This window comes from Lepisosteus oculatus, chromosome 8 (genome assembly GCF_040954835.1).
Source record: "Lepisosteus oculatus isolate fLepOcu1 chromosome 8, fLepOcu1.hap2, whole genome shotgun sequence".
Classification (NCBI taxonomy): domain Eukaryota; kingdom Metazoa; phylum Chordata; class Actinopteri; order Semionotiformes; family Lepisosteidae; genus Lepisosteus; species Lepisosteus oculatus.
In genome coordinates, this window is record NC_090703.1 from 10,295,124 (window position 1) to 10,309,519 (window position 14,396).

Below are 14,396 nucleotides of genomic sequence, written 5' to 3' on the forward strand. Positions count from 1 at the left end.
ACAGAGCGCTGTTTGCCAGGAAGTGCCCCGTCCTCTGTTCCTGAGGAACATTGGCGCTAGCTGTCAATCCTGATGCCTTTCCAGCTTGCTGCTTAATTTCCAGAATCCAATCACTTCCACTCACAGTTTCCAATCCGTGCTGCAGGCCAGCATGACTCAGGCAGTCACTCTGACGTTTAGCTAGACTAGTCTTTCTTTCCACTTTCTTAGACTTTCTTTCCACTGAGATAATTATTTTTAAAAACAAACACAAGGCCTGCCATGCATCTCACACTCGGGCAACAGAAAACACTGAAAGTAAAGGAGAATTGAAACATATTTCTGTTTAATGTCACCAAATTTGAAAGACAAATACAGTGCCATGGAAATTTCTTATTTAGGCCACAGGTGTTTTTGTGTTTTCGATGGACTTCATTATATTGTATTCGGTCTCTGTGTGTGCACGTGCTTTTCCAGGACCAGTTCAGGGAGCAGAATAGAGAAGCACCCGAGCCAGAACATAAGGATCGAGCCCTGGACCCCTGCAGTAGTCAAACCACTGGGGTCACGCGGCTCTCCTCAATCTGTTTGCAGCCTGGTTTCGTTTTTTTTCTCAAACTGCCCACAGAAGGCCTTTGTTTCCCTCACACAAGACAATCAATCGTTTTGCCTCTTGCAAAGACTGCACAGTTGTCCACCACTTTTAAATCTGATATGGCATTAAGTACGTTGAAACAATGTCGTCTAAAGAAGTGGTTCTTTATTCTCAAAATCATTCAATGAAGCTTTCCAGACCTGACATAAATGTGCCATTTTTGCCAAGTGACGTGTGTAACTTCTCTGGGCAATTGGACTGTGATGCGTCTGGCATACATTTCGGAGATATAGCGCCCCCTTGTGGAGTAAAGTGGACATCGCAAGGAATTGTTCATTTCACAAGATAAGAGACCTTGGAAAATCCGAAAGACCCATCAACCTACCTAGTTTCGGACGCTCTGTCTGTGCAGTAGTGAAATACTGTGAATACTAAATAAAGGATTTTTTTACTAAGAATGAATAATCACACAAAAACAAAACGTAGTTTTCCTAAACTGCCATTTATTGCTTAAATATCTGAGCAAATATCTGTAATCAGGCTAAGCACATCAATTACAGTTTCTATATATCGGAACCATTCTGTAAGAGGTAAGCCCCCTTGTGTTTGGGATTACTGCCATCACCTTTCAAGAATTAGATTTAAACCACACATCAATTAACAATATAAGATAATGACTGTCAATGATATGCCAGCAGCCATATCACCCTGCAACTCACAACTGGCAACCCACTGAACCTAAGCAGGTGTGAGCCTGGTCAGTACCTGGAGGGGAGACCTCCTGGGAAAAACTAAGGTTGCTGCTGGAAGAGGTGTTAGTGGGGCCAGCAGGGGGCACTCACCCTGTGGTCCATGTGGGTCCTAATGCCCCAGTATAGTGACGGGGACACTATACTGTAAAACAGGTGCCGTCCTTCAGATGAGACGTAAAACCGAGGTCCTGACTCTCTGTGGTCATTAAAAATCCCAGGGCGTTTCTCGAAAAAAGTAGGGGTGTAACCCCAGCGTCCTGGCCAAATTTCCCATTGGCCCTTACCAATCATGGCTTCCTCATAATCCCCCTCTATGAACTGGCTACATTACTCTGCTCTCCTCCCCACTGATAGCTGATGTGTGGTGAGTGTTCTGGCGCACTATGGCATCCAGGTGGGGCTGCACATTGGTGGTGGTGGAGGGGAGTCCCCATTACCTGTAAAGCGCTTTGAGTGGAGTGTCCAGAAAAGCGCTATATAAGTGTAAGCAATTATTATTATTATAATGAAAGCCAGATAATAAAATGGGGTGAACACACACAGAAATAAGTGTTAGCGGACAGCTTTTGACTTGGAACTAATTACCGGGCTTGAATCTTCCAAGAGATCACACCCATGAGAAGCTGATGTCCCCTGACCAAGCGGTTTTCTGCTCATAGGTCTGACCCAGAGATCCCAGCCTGCAATGCTCCGTGTGCTGTGGAGTGTTTCCAGGGATATCTGAGGTTCCCAGCATGCTCTGGTCTGGGCCCAGGTGCAGCCCTGGGCAGAGTTCCCATGAGGCTCTGGCACGGCGCACATGGCAGGTGTCCATGGGCTTGGGACCCGGCTGCTGACAGCAGGAAATGCCTCCACTTCCGGAAAGGATCCTGTGTCTGGATCATCACCCTGTGCCTTCGTCTGATGTCCTCGAAGGAGAGGGTGGCCCACCCAGGCTGGCTGAGGCCGCGTGATCTTAAAGTCTTCCCCCAGGCCACCTCCATTTTATCTGTCTGCTCCTCTTGGCTCGCCTGCCCCTGGTGCATCCTTTGCCTGTCTCCTGCCAACCTGGAGCCCTGCTGCACTGGCTCAGCTACAGCCTTGGCCCTCTCTGTCTGCGTTTCCTTTCTCCCGGCTCTCTCACAAGCCGTTGGAGCTGCCTCGAGGGCTGGGAGGATGGGACGGGGCCTCTTGTCTGGGCGAACTGCAGGGTTCCTCACAGAGCCAGAGGTGCAGGCTGCATTCAGTCTGCCCAGCGCCCTGCGATACTGTGTCCGCTGTTGCTCAATGTTTCGCAGGGTGTGCTGGTACTCCAGCTCCAGGCTGCAGAGCAGGCCTCTGTGCTCCTGGGCCTGAGGCCTGTTAAAGCTGCTTGAAGGGGCAGACAGCTGCTTCTGCATTGCAACTGTTTCAACATTGGCAGAAAGAAGTTACAAATAAGGGCTTTACAGGTCAACAGATATGTCCAGAAATAAGACCTCAATAACTAAAATTAATCATTTTTTAAATTATTCATATGAATATTATCTCTTCATGGAAAAAAAAACATTCTAATGATGAAGTCTTCAAAGAGAGTTCCAGATTATAAATTATTTTACAATGTCTGCATATACAAAAGTGTTGTATTCATCTTATGTGGTTATAAATATATTTCGTTAATTTCTCAGGCTTGTAGTGTTCAGCTGTGTTTTAAAGATCTTCTTTTAGGTATCATGACAGCAATTCAAAAACTCACAGAAATCATTTTATCATCACTGTGTGCATCATGGACAAAAGGCAATTATTGGTCAAAATGAAGGCTGTTTCAAATTGACACACAGGTCCAAAAATGGGAAAGTAACAAAAATGGACAGTGGTATGAGAAAGATCAGAAAGCAATCTCACTCAAGCACAAGTCAAATTAAGAGCATCTGGTCATCATGCAGACCTACCTCATAGTTTCACTGGCTCTTTCTGAAAGAGCACCACTGAGACATTTCAACCACAAAAACAAAACAGAAGAAAACAGAAAAAAAAATAGTTTGAGTACTTTGTGGTGTTGCAGTTTTTCCTTAGAAGCAACCACTGATTATATGGTTTATGGTTTTTCGTACTCCCTGCAGGTGTGCACTCATCATTGTGAAACAATGACAGACCCACTTGAAACATAAACCAGCATCTGAGGGTGGAACTCGGACAGGAGGCTCTTTTCCCTGCAGAGCAGTGCCTAAGCCTTTGCCTTAAAGGGGACTGCAGCAAAGTACGGTGTGTTCCTTCAGGAGAGTTTGGGAGGTAATGTAATAGCCCCGAGCCTTGGTGATGATACTCATGTGATTATCTGTATCTACAACACTCAGGCCTTCACCTGTCACTGCATGAATACCAGGTTAATTCGGTCCTCTGTGCAGCCTGCAGCTGCTAGATGACACCATCTCAATAGCCACAGCCAGGCCCACAGCCACACAGTCATCTCCAGTTACCAAGCAGAAGCACGCCATCGCCTCTGTCACATCCACTGATAAAGCCATAATGCACATCGATTCAGACCTGTGCAGCGGGACACACGTGATGATGGAAGTACTGTAATATCAAAGCCACAGCTCAGCTCGCAAGGCAATGAAGGTGGGCAGTTCGTGAATATTTCACCACGTCTCTCATTGACTGTTCCAGCCTCCCTCCAATTAGTTATCTGCCAGGCACATAGTTCCTCTCCTTGTGTCGCCTGAACACAGTGAGGAGGCAGGATAAACTGAGCACAGACTCAGCTGCTCCCCGCGAACGACAAGGTCGGGGTTGAAAAACGGGAGATTGGATAAAATAATAATGAAGAAATATGTAGGCCGGTTCAGTTGTGCTTGGCGCAAAGCAGTTTCAGCTAGGATTGGGGTGATTGTGAAAAACGGTTCCACTATGGCCTGAAATGAGCCAAAGTGCTGAGCTACCCTCCAGCCACATGCAGGAAATCCAGCAGTTCATATTCCTGGCATGGGTGACACACAGTACTTCAGTGTCTCCAGTCCACATTTCAGCTACTGAATCAGCTGTTGACCAGGACTACTTGGTTAAGGATTTAAAACACAAGTACACAACCCCAGTGATCAAGGGGCAGAATCCATCAGGTTTTCTAAATCTCTTTGAATCAGAGCTGTTTAAACTAGCCCTGGTCCGGGAGAGCTGGCTAGTCTATAGGTTTTCATTCCACCTCAGCTCCTGACAAGCTACATTTCCTGATTATTAACTTAATGGGACACATTGAAGTGGCATGAGGCGCCGCTGCTTTGAAGAAAACCGGCAGTCTCACCAGCCCGCACGCACGAGGACTGGAACAGGCCTTCTTTAAACGATCAGCAGCTGAAGGACTCTGAGGAGAGGGAAGCTCGGCCAGTTAAACTAACAACGAGATCACTAAGAATAGAGGTGGGACAACAACCTATAGACTCTCCAGGACTGGAGCGGTGCACGCTAACGTCAAACGTGCCTTTTCAAATACAGCCAGAGGTTAAAACATCAGCCGCGAGCCAGTGCTCATCTATCCATCTGATGAAGCTCAGTCCAAGGCAGGGTCACAGTAAGACAGCTCCTATCCCAGGAGACAACGGGGAACGAGGCCAAACTCACCCTTGGCAGCCCATCACGTCGTGGCAGGCTCTGGAGATACCAACTGACCTAGAGCGCCTGTCCCGGGACAGTGGGAGGAGGCCACAGCACACAGCCATGCGTAGGCTCCATACAAAGGGAAGCCCCAGCAGGAACTGAGGGCAGCACTCATGAGCGCTGAGGCAGCAGTGGAACTGCCACGCCCGCCTTCAGGTGGAATCCAGTGTCACAGCAGAACAGGAATCCAAGCTGTTTTAGAAGTCCGGGAGCATGCCACAACAGCAACAACAATAATACCTGTTAAAAACGGTACACTCATTTCGGAGTACTTTGCTTACACTAACCAGGTGTTTTTTTTATTTTTTGTACTTTATGGCTCAGAAACCTGAAGAGACTGATTGGCTAGCCAAGGAGAAAAGTTAAATGTTAGCCACTAGATGGCACTGTGCTGCACAAACCCCTGGAGGAGATGACTGCAAGGATGAAAATGTCCTTGTACTGTAAACAGGAAATGTACATTATTTTAGAAGTTAGTTACAGGGGAAATTCTTACAGTATCCCAAAGAATCGGCTTCGGCAATGTTGCTTTGTAGTTAGTTTCAGTCCTTCATCAACTTCTCTGTGAATACCTTCCAGCATCTTGAAAACTTAACAGGCTTCACAGTCCATTTTATGGAGGAAAAAGAAGATTCTGCCCCCTCTTTTGTTTTTTTGTTTAGACCACTCTCAAGACAATTTTGGAAGTGCAGATTTATAATGTACTTAAGTTAAACGTTGTAGCAGTGTAATGCCGGCAGCCATATCACCCTGCATCTCACCACTGGCAAGCTCAGCAGGTGTGAGCCTGGCCAGTAGGAAGAGCCTGGAAGAGGTGTTAGTGGGGATAGTAGGGGGCGCTCACCCTGTGGTCTGGGTGGGTCCTAATGTCCCAGTATAGTGACGTTAAACAAAAGGTGCCGTCCCTTGGATGAGACGTAAAACGGAGGTGCTGACTCTCTGTGGTCATTAAAAAATCCCAGGGTGTTTCTTGAAAACATTAGGGGTGTTACCCCGGTGTCCTGGCTAAATTTCTCAGTGGACTTTACCAATCATGGCCTCCTCATAATCCCCTTCTCTGAAGTGGCTTCATCACTCTCTTCTTCTCCCCACTGAGAGCTGGTGTGTGGGGAGTGTACTGGTGCATGATGGCTGCTGTCACATCATCCAGGTGGGGCTGCACACTGGTGGTGGTGGAGGGGAGTCCCCAGTACTTGTAAAGTGCTTTGAGTGGAGTGTCCGATCAAATATCAGAATCAAATAAAATGTTTATAAAGTGAAAAACATACAATATACTTTGCAAATGGATGAATCAGTGTTTCCTCACCCTGGTTCTGCACAAGCACTGTTTGCAGGTCTTCATTCTGCTGCGATGAACCCTTCCAGTACCAGTTAGTAGATGACTTCATTGATGCTTGCTGGTTTAGACTTGAACTTTCTCTAGTCAGTCCTGAGTGTTTCCAATAACTTCAGCTAACAGTAAACTGCAAACACAGCCTCTTCTCAGCCTGCTTGTTGCTTTTTTCTGATTAAACAGAAGTTTAATTGTTAGTTGATCAAATAACAATGGACAGACACAGGTGGAAACAATGATATTCCAGACGTGCATTTATTCCTTCTGAAGAGGAGCTATGGGTTATATTCCTGACAGCACACCTGAATGAGGGCAGTTCATCAGGCCTGTGTCAGTTCTCAGACAGAATCTAAAACAGGTTTGATACCAATCACAAATTCCATTTGACCTCTTGAGAGCTGAAAGCAGATTAACAAGCAGAAAACAGAGACCAATCACCCTGCGATAATAAAGCAAAAACCAGACAACACAGCGTTCCTCTAGGAGTAAGGCTCTTCTCTGTGGGCAAGATTTGTCAAAGCAATACCTCAGTGTAGAGACTGGGGACACTGTTGACCTGACTGAAGTTATTTCACTTTTCTATCTGATCTGCTGTCTGGGACAGCTGGCAGAATGTGATCTCCCCGCACAGGTGCTGTCAATAACCGTCATCAATACATACATTATACACTCCCGAGAATGCCCGAAATTAAAGTTAGAGAATAAGAAGTACTTTTGAGTGGTCGAAGTCGTATTGTTGGAAGCACCAGGGAACACCGTTATAATAATAATAATAATAATAATAATAATAATAACAACAACAGCTCTGTTCGCGGCTGGCAGCCGGGCCTGACGCCAGGCCCCGCCCACCCCGCAGGTCTGAGCCTCTGCGGCGCTGGCACGTGACGCACGTGCAGCTCGTGGGGCTGCTCCGCGGCCTGCAGAGGGAGTCAGTCAGTCAGTCAGGCCGCCAGGCGCCGTGACGGACACAGACCCCACCAGCGCTCCGTGCGACGCGGCGGGCCGAGCCGAAGACATGAAGAAACCTCGGAGACGATGGAGAGTAAATTCTACTCGGTGAAATACGCGCAGGATGTGAAGAACCTCTTCCCGAGCGCGGAGGGCGGGCAGTCCGAGAGGTGAGTCGGCCGCTGGGCTCGCAGTTTGACTCCGCTTTCTGCCCCAGTGCTCCGGGACGGGCAGTTTGTTTTGTTTACTCCCCCGCCGCTCTGTCAGCCACCTCAGCCGAGCCCTGATTGAAGATCTCGTACGTCAAAATCGTCACTCGGAGCGCCTGCCCGTCTTTTTGTTTTCCTGTTTTGAGTGGCTTGTGGTGATATTTAGTGAAAATCGCTCTTTTCAGAGGCCGTGTAAAATACACTTCGCCGTTGCAAGCAGTTGTGAAGTCGCCCGTTCTTCACATGAATCGTGTAATAATAAAGTGTCCAGTGAGATAGCAACATGTACGTCAGCTGTTTTTAACACCACCCATTTGGAAAACCGTGCGCCATTACGGCAACGACAAAGATTTAAGTCGTTTAAAGTGTTAAGGTATTCTGAAAATAACGACGTTTCATAAACTTTCAACAGTCTTTGCAGTAATTGGGCGGCCGAAATAATAAAAGCTGTAACAATTCTTTTAGTCGCTTAAAAAAAAAAAACTTGATAACTAATCTGGTAACTACTGTAAAACAGCGGGAGTTTTAAATAGTGTGGAGAAACTGTAAGAACTGAGCGTTATATTTCTAAATCCTGTCAGTCTATAGATGTATTCTTTTAATTATCTTATCGTAAATATTTTTTATGCTTTAGGTTATCACAGCCGTTAGACTGCTTAAGATCTGACCTAGTTACACGACGTTAGTTTGTAGTCTTAAAAACTTTTTTTCTGTTTCATAATGTTAGCAAGCATACTTTTCCTTTAGATTCAATACCCTCTGAAGATCCGCTCTATGAAATTGAAGGCTCCACAGCCGAAACGTTGTGTTTCTTTTCTTCTCTTTTCAGCAGGGAATAAACCTTTACCTTTTTGTGCGGTTGCCTCAATTTGTGTTCAGCCGAGACAGAAACAGATTTGAAGCTGGCTAGGTCTGAGTTGTGCTCCGGGTTTTGGTTCGGTCAATTACCAGCGAAGGCTGGCTCAAAGTGGAGTATTGTGCAATAAGAGGCTTAGGACGAGGTCCGAGAGCACAGCTCCCTCCAGACAGGCGTGGTTAAGCCCGTGTGCCTTTTCGCGAAACCCCCCCCCCCCCGAAGCAGGCAAGTGTGCTTTCTGGAAAAAAAAAGTTTAGTGGGATTTTAAGAGCTGCAGGGTTATGTAGCAGCACTGTGGTGAAGGAGACTAGCATTGCCGCCTCTCGCTGTGCTGGGGCCCTGGGGAGCTTTCTGTGTGGAGTTTGCATGTTCTCCTCATGTTCGCATGGATCTCCTCTGGGTGCTCTGATTTCCTCCCATAGTCCACAGACGTTCTGGTCAACTTAATTGGCTGGTGGTAAAGTTGTTCCTGGTGGGGAGTGTGTGTGCGTGATCTCCAGCTTGCAGTCTTTGTTTGCGGGATAGGCCCCAGCTCCCCCCGCGACCCTGAATTAGATGAAGCAGTTAGGAGGTGGCGGGGCTGGGATGCTGACGACAAGACGTGATTCCTGTGAACATGAGCGTTTCCCGCTCATTCCTGTGCGCGACTGAGTTTTGTGCCTTTTCTGAACAGGACCAAGACCTTGTTTGAGGAAATCCGTGCCTCTGTAAACAACAACGAAGACCAGGACCGGTCCTTCTGGAGGCCGGTTCTTCCCTGGGGGGGCGTCTACACCATCAAGGCTGGGCGGAAAGCCATCTCCTGCACCCCCCTGTATGTGAAAATTAACCTGAAGAACACATGCACCATCGATGGCTTCCTCATGCTGCTCTATGTCATTCTGCGGGAAAACCAGGCCTTCCCCAGGGAACTGTCCATCTACCTGGGCAAGGAGTTTGTGGATCACTTCCTGTACCTGATGGATTCCTACAATTACACCACGGTGAAGCTGCTGTGGATCTGGGACAAGATGGAGAAGCGGCAGTACAGGTCGGAGATCCACAAGGCGGCGCTGGAGATTGACCTGTTCGGGAACGAGCACGAGAACTTCACCAAGAACCTGGAGAACCTCATGTCTACCATTCAGGAGAGCTACTGCTCCAACTGGAACTGCCCTGCTCGCTTTCAGGAGTACATCCAAAGGACAGTAAACATCAAGTAATTTAACTTTTTTTTCCCCCTCTTTCGTTTTTACTGATCACGCAACTTTTTGATCAGTAAAAAAAGAACTCCTCTACTAGGAGGAAGACCCCACATAATCTGATCGCTCTGTTCTACTCTCTGCTTAAAAATAGGTAGAAGTGTGATAAGGATTTAACGTTCATCGTCTTCTACGCTGTCAGTGAATTTATCATGTGTATGGTATCAGTTTTGGATTGCCCTGGGAAATTGAGACACATACTAGATTGTTGATAACACCAGTAAAAATTTCTGTTCTCACTTGGTTTTATAATTATTAACCTCGGTTGAAGTGCAGGAAGCCTGCGAGATAGTTTCAGATCTTGACGCTGGACAGAATTGAAACTGTTGAGTATTAGGTCTTTTGTATTGTTTTTATCCACTATGAAATCTGAACACGGATGTAATGACTTCTTGGTGTGGAATGTTTTTATTGAAAATCTTGCAATCTTAATTAAATTTAAGTGTTTTGTACAGTGTTTTTTACAGATGACAAATATCTCACTCTGCAAGCGTGCATTGATTTCTTCCCTGAACATTTTCACACTGAAATGAAGTATAGCTGTCCGAGTTCTCAGAAGCATTACAAAGGAAGGTTTATCAGTTTCCAACTATACTCATAACCAGCCCAACCAGGCTTACATCCATCATACAAATTGTCTATGATCAGTGGGACAGATTAACATTCATTAGCCCTGTTGTTTCATAGTATATTTCAACTTTAACATTTTGCCCCATTTAATAGAAAGCACCACAGAATGATCAGTATAATAAAAGCAAATGTTACGAAGCTAAATAATATGACTTGGCAAATGTCTTCTTTTACAGTCCTCCACATGAAATGCCTCACAGAGACCTGATTCAGTCAGCAGTGGATGAATTCTTCTGCCCTAAGATAGTACTATGTGAGGAATTGGGGTAAGATGGCAAACTCTGCAGGTGACCTCCAAAAAAAGCATTTTGAAGCATTATCCTCTTCCATTTCAGGAAGAAAGTTTTACATTTTGAATGTGTATTTTGTGTCTGATAGGTACAGTACATACATATATATATATACAGGCATATATTGTTCTCTAGCTTATAGTATTGTTATCTCAAGTGTTAAGTTTCAGAAGGAGATTTTCTTAATTCTATATTATATATGTATATATAACCATATTGATAGGGTTTATTCAGTTTGTGCACTGTGTAGGCACATACCATTTAGCTGTGAGTCCCATCTAAGAAGTTAAAATTATCCTGAGGAATTCTCTGGCACTGCTTCCTCAACATAGTAGGTCAATGCTATTCATTTTCATTTTGTCTGGTATGTGTGTCAGTGTGACAGGTTTGCAGTGTGTCATTTTGTGAAGGGCCTCAGGTGACTTTCTATTTCCACCGCGGACTACCATGATGACGTAGCATCTGCTTTCTCTAGTATAGAAGGGTTTCGAAACACCTCTGATATGTGCAGTTACACTCTTTTTATACCGGACACTGCCCGTCTATTTTTAATTTCTTTGTTAAAACTTTGTGTTCTACCTCAGTGGGGTTCAAGATGCAAGCCTGTGTTTTCTCTTCGTTTGAAAAAACCGCCTCGGGCAGAAGGGAGGGCCTTCCTCCCAGTGGCACTAACACGCCGCAATGTCCACGGTCTTGCCCTTCGATATAAGTTCTGTGAGGAACGTGAATGGCGAAGAGAACGCGGGCGGCCGCGGGTGCTGGGGTGATGGCTGTACTAAAGGAAGTGTGCTCTATGCTGTGCCGCAGGTGTGACGGGCTGCGGGAGTTTTCTCCCAGGGAGTTCTGCCACGGGCCTCCGCCCTTTGTCATTTTAAACATGCAGCTGTGGAAGTCTGAGGAGCTGGCGTACGTGCCCTACCACCTCGCCCTCTCCGAACACAGGTGGGCGCTCGGCTTTGTCCTACCCCCCAGATTCTATTCCAAAAGGGTAGTCGTGCAGTGGGGGAAGTATACACATACTGCCTGCAGCCACTGAACAGAGTACGTTCGCTATTTATAGATGCTGGGAAATTCATGAAGTACTGGTTGTCCTGCTGTTGAAGCCAGTCAGTGTGTGAGGTTTAAGTCTAGCGTAGATCTGTGAAGGGGTTGTCATCGCTCCTCAAGCACGCCTCAGTCTCCACCTCTTGTCAGTTCACTGCCGCTGTCTGCGGAGCGCAGCACCCAAACGAGAGGGGTGGATGATGTAAGATAAGATCACTTTATTGGCTGTATACAATTTCTTGTATTAGGAATTTGTCTTTTCGCAGACCCCAACTTGCTCTCCATGAGACACAAAGACAGGCAGAGAAGCTTGGGGTCAGAGCACAGGGTCAGCCATTTATACGGCGCCCCTGGAGCAGTTGGGGTTAAGGGCCTTGCTCAGGGGCCCAGCGGAGTAGGATTCCTCTGCCGGCCGCAGGATATGAACCGGCAACCTTGTAGCCACAGGCGGCGATCCTTAGCCACAGAGCCACCGCACCGCCCCCAGTGGAGACATGAACCTGGACTGAGCCCCGTTTCTCTCTGGTGTGACCTGCAGGTATTTGCTAGAGGGAGCCACGCTTTTCAACAAGGAGGAGCACCATTACTCAGCCGCCTTCCAGATTGACGGGTACTGGATGCACTATGACGGACTCCGCAACGACAACCTGATTCTGCTCAATAAGCCTCCTGAGCTGCTGCTGCTCTCCTCACTGGTCTACATCCGTGCCTCGGAGAGATGAGCTCATCTGGCCTTGGGTACGGGAAGACAGGGAACAAAAGGCATTATCAGAAGCCCAAGTGAACGTTAACCTTTTTTTTTTGTTTTTACCCCTTTATGAAAATTACTGACACATTAAACACTTTGGTGTATGCGTTTAATGAATTTTATTTCCATGTAACTGTTATTGCATTTTTTTATACCTTTTATAGTTTTCAGAGTGTGTGTTGATTGTACACTACTCCAATACATCATGGTGAAGTGCGAGTTGGTATGATGATGGTCACATTAATTACAGTTCAAGGCTGCAGCACAAAAACAAAGTGCCAGGCAGGATAGTTAGATATGTTGGTAATGTTGCATCCCTTGATATTTTGTTCTGAATTGGTTAGGTGTCTTGCTGAAAAATGTATTTATTCCATAATCCCATTGTTTCTTTAAAGAACTCTTGGGCCAAAGTTGTCATTAGAGCCCTATTTTGCCAGACTGCGGTTAATTATATTACTCGGCACGCAAAACATAGCTTTTTTGGGGGCTTGCTTGGAATCCAAGAATATGTATGGACTATAATAGTTCTGATTTCAGATCAGACTGGTGCTTATTGAGACTCTGCATTAGAGAGTAGCTAGTGTATAAGAGGTTTAATAGCATGTCAGAGCGGGGTGGTGAACACCTACCAACTGGGGATATAGCTTCACTATTGACAAGCTTACGAGTGTTAATTAATTTCATTGTTCAGTGAATATTTTCATGATCACTACTGTGGATCTCTTTCCTGTTCAAACTCCAGATTCTCAAATGTTGAAATGGGTAACCTTACACTTTGTGTGAAATAAAGATATGATGATATGAAAAGGCTCACCGTGCAGTCACTGTTGAAGATGCAAAGTCCCTTTAAAGAATGTTGTGTCCATAGCTGCAGCTTTGACACTAACTTGGTCATGCTTTTCCTAAGTGGACAGTAATACCAATTGCTAGGCTGCCAGGGGACAGGTGCTGATGGGAAGTCAGAATCTATTTGGACAAGCTTTTAATTTGGTAATGCTTGTCTGAAAAGTGCACTGTTGTAGCAATATATATAGAAGCATATTCAGAAAACATTTACTTCTGGCTTTGCTAGTTGGTTTCTTTTTGTGGTGTTCTCTGTGAACTGTTTTAGAATGGCTCTATACTTAGAAATGTACATGTAAACTATTTGCAGATCAAATGCAAGTAATCAGTATACAGTAGAGGTAGTCTTCTGCTTGGTCACAACTTTAAAAGCACAAGAGCTGTGTTAAGACACTGGGGTGTTTATTCTTATCAAAGCAGTGTGGAACATTGTGTTTTTTCATACAGATAAAATGTTTTGCATGGTAGCTAGCAAAATAAAGATTAAAGGAGTCTTTGTAGATGGAGAGCCTGAATTGGTGTCTGAAGGCCCCCTGTTTCATACCAAAGGCGATGAAAAATGTGTAAGGAGAACTATCTAAATCAGTTTATACTTACTTTGTCACATGTTCTGGATTTTTTTCTCCCCACTATGAATAATGATCTTTTAAACTCACCGCAGTAATATTGACATCTTAACATTAAGAATTAAATGTTTTCACATTAATGCCCTTGTTACAATTACATTTAATTTATTAAATTTGAAGTATGAAGTAAGCTTAACAACTTCTAGATTAACTTTGCAAAAATGTGCATGTTGACACTGCTTTGATATATATTTCTGGCTTTATGATCCATCTAATACTTAATACGTGCAGATATATTCTGTAATTATGGAAAGTACCTTGGTAGTGTTCCTTATGTTCGTAAGCAGAAGATTTTTACAGTCTATCACTAGCTATGCAGTTATTTATATATTTTGTTTTGTAAAAATGAAAATATTTTTGTATACAAGTATTGACCATAATAAACTCTTGTTTTAATTGAGTTGTCTTTTGTGAACTGTACCTGAGAAGCTACTGTAGGTGAATCTTAAAATGCTACAGCGCAGATCACAATTATGTTTGGAGACAATGTGGGCCTCCTTAGCAATTCCAATTAAGCACTGGCAATCTAAATCTGAACATGAATTATTGTTCGTAAATCTAGACTTCCTAATATCTCTTAGAACTCTCCCTCATTCTAGTAAGGAGCAACAGGTCCAGGCACACGTTGTTGAATATGGGTTGGATGGACAGACAAATGTTAAAAAAGGGAAATGAAGCTTGATGTAGTGA

At 45.0% G+C, this 14,396-nt stretch overlaps 1 protein-coding gene across 1 annotated transcript; it reads left to right on the forward strand.

Moving 5' to 3' along the window:
- The first annotated feature begins 7,202 nt into the window (after window positions 1-7,202).
- Window positions 7,203-14,106, forward strand: c8h14orf28 (chromosome 8 C14orf28 homolog). The gene is made up of 5 exons (XM_006632382.3): window positions 7,203-7,389; window positions 8,958-9,482; window positions 10,332-10,421; window positions 11,253-11,387; window positions 12,028-14,106. The coding sequence occupies exons 1-5, from the start codon at window positions 7,307-7,309 to the stop codon at window positions 12,209-12,211; spliced, it is 1,017 nt and encodes a 338-aa protein (XP_006632445.1). The 5' UTR covers window positions 7,203-7,306; the 3' UTR covers window positions 12,212-14,106.
- The last annotated feature ends 290 nt before the right edge of the window (window positions 14,107-14,396 follow it).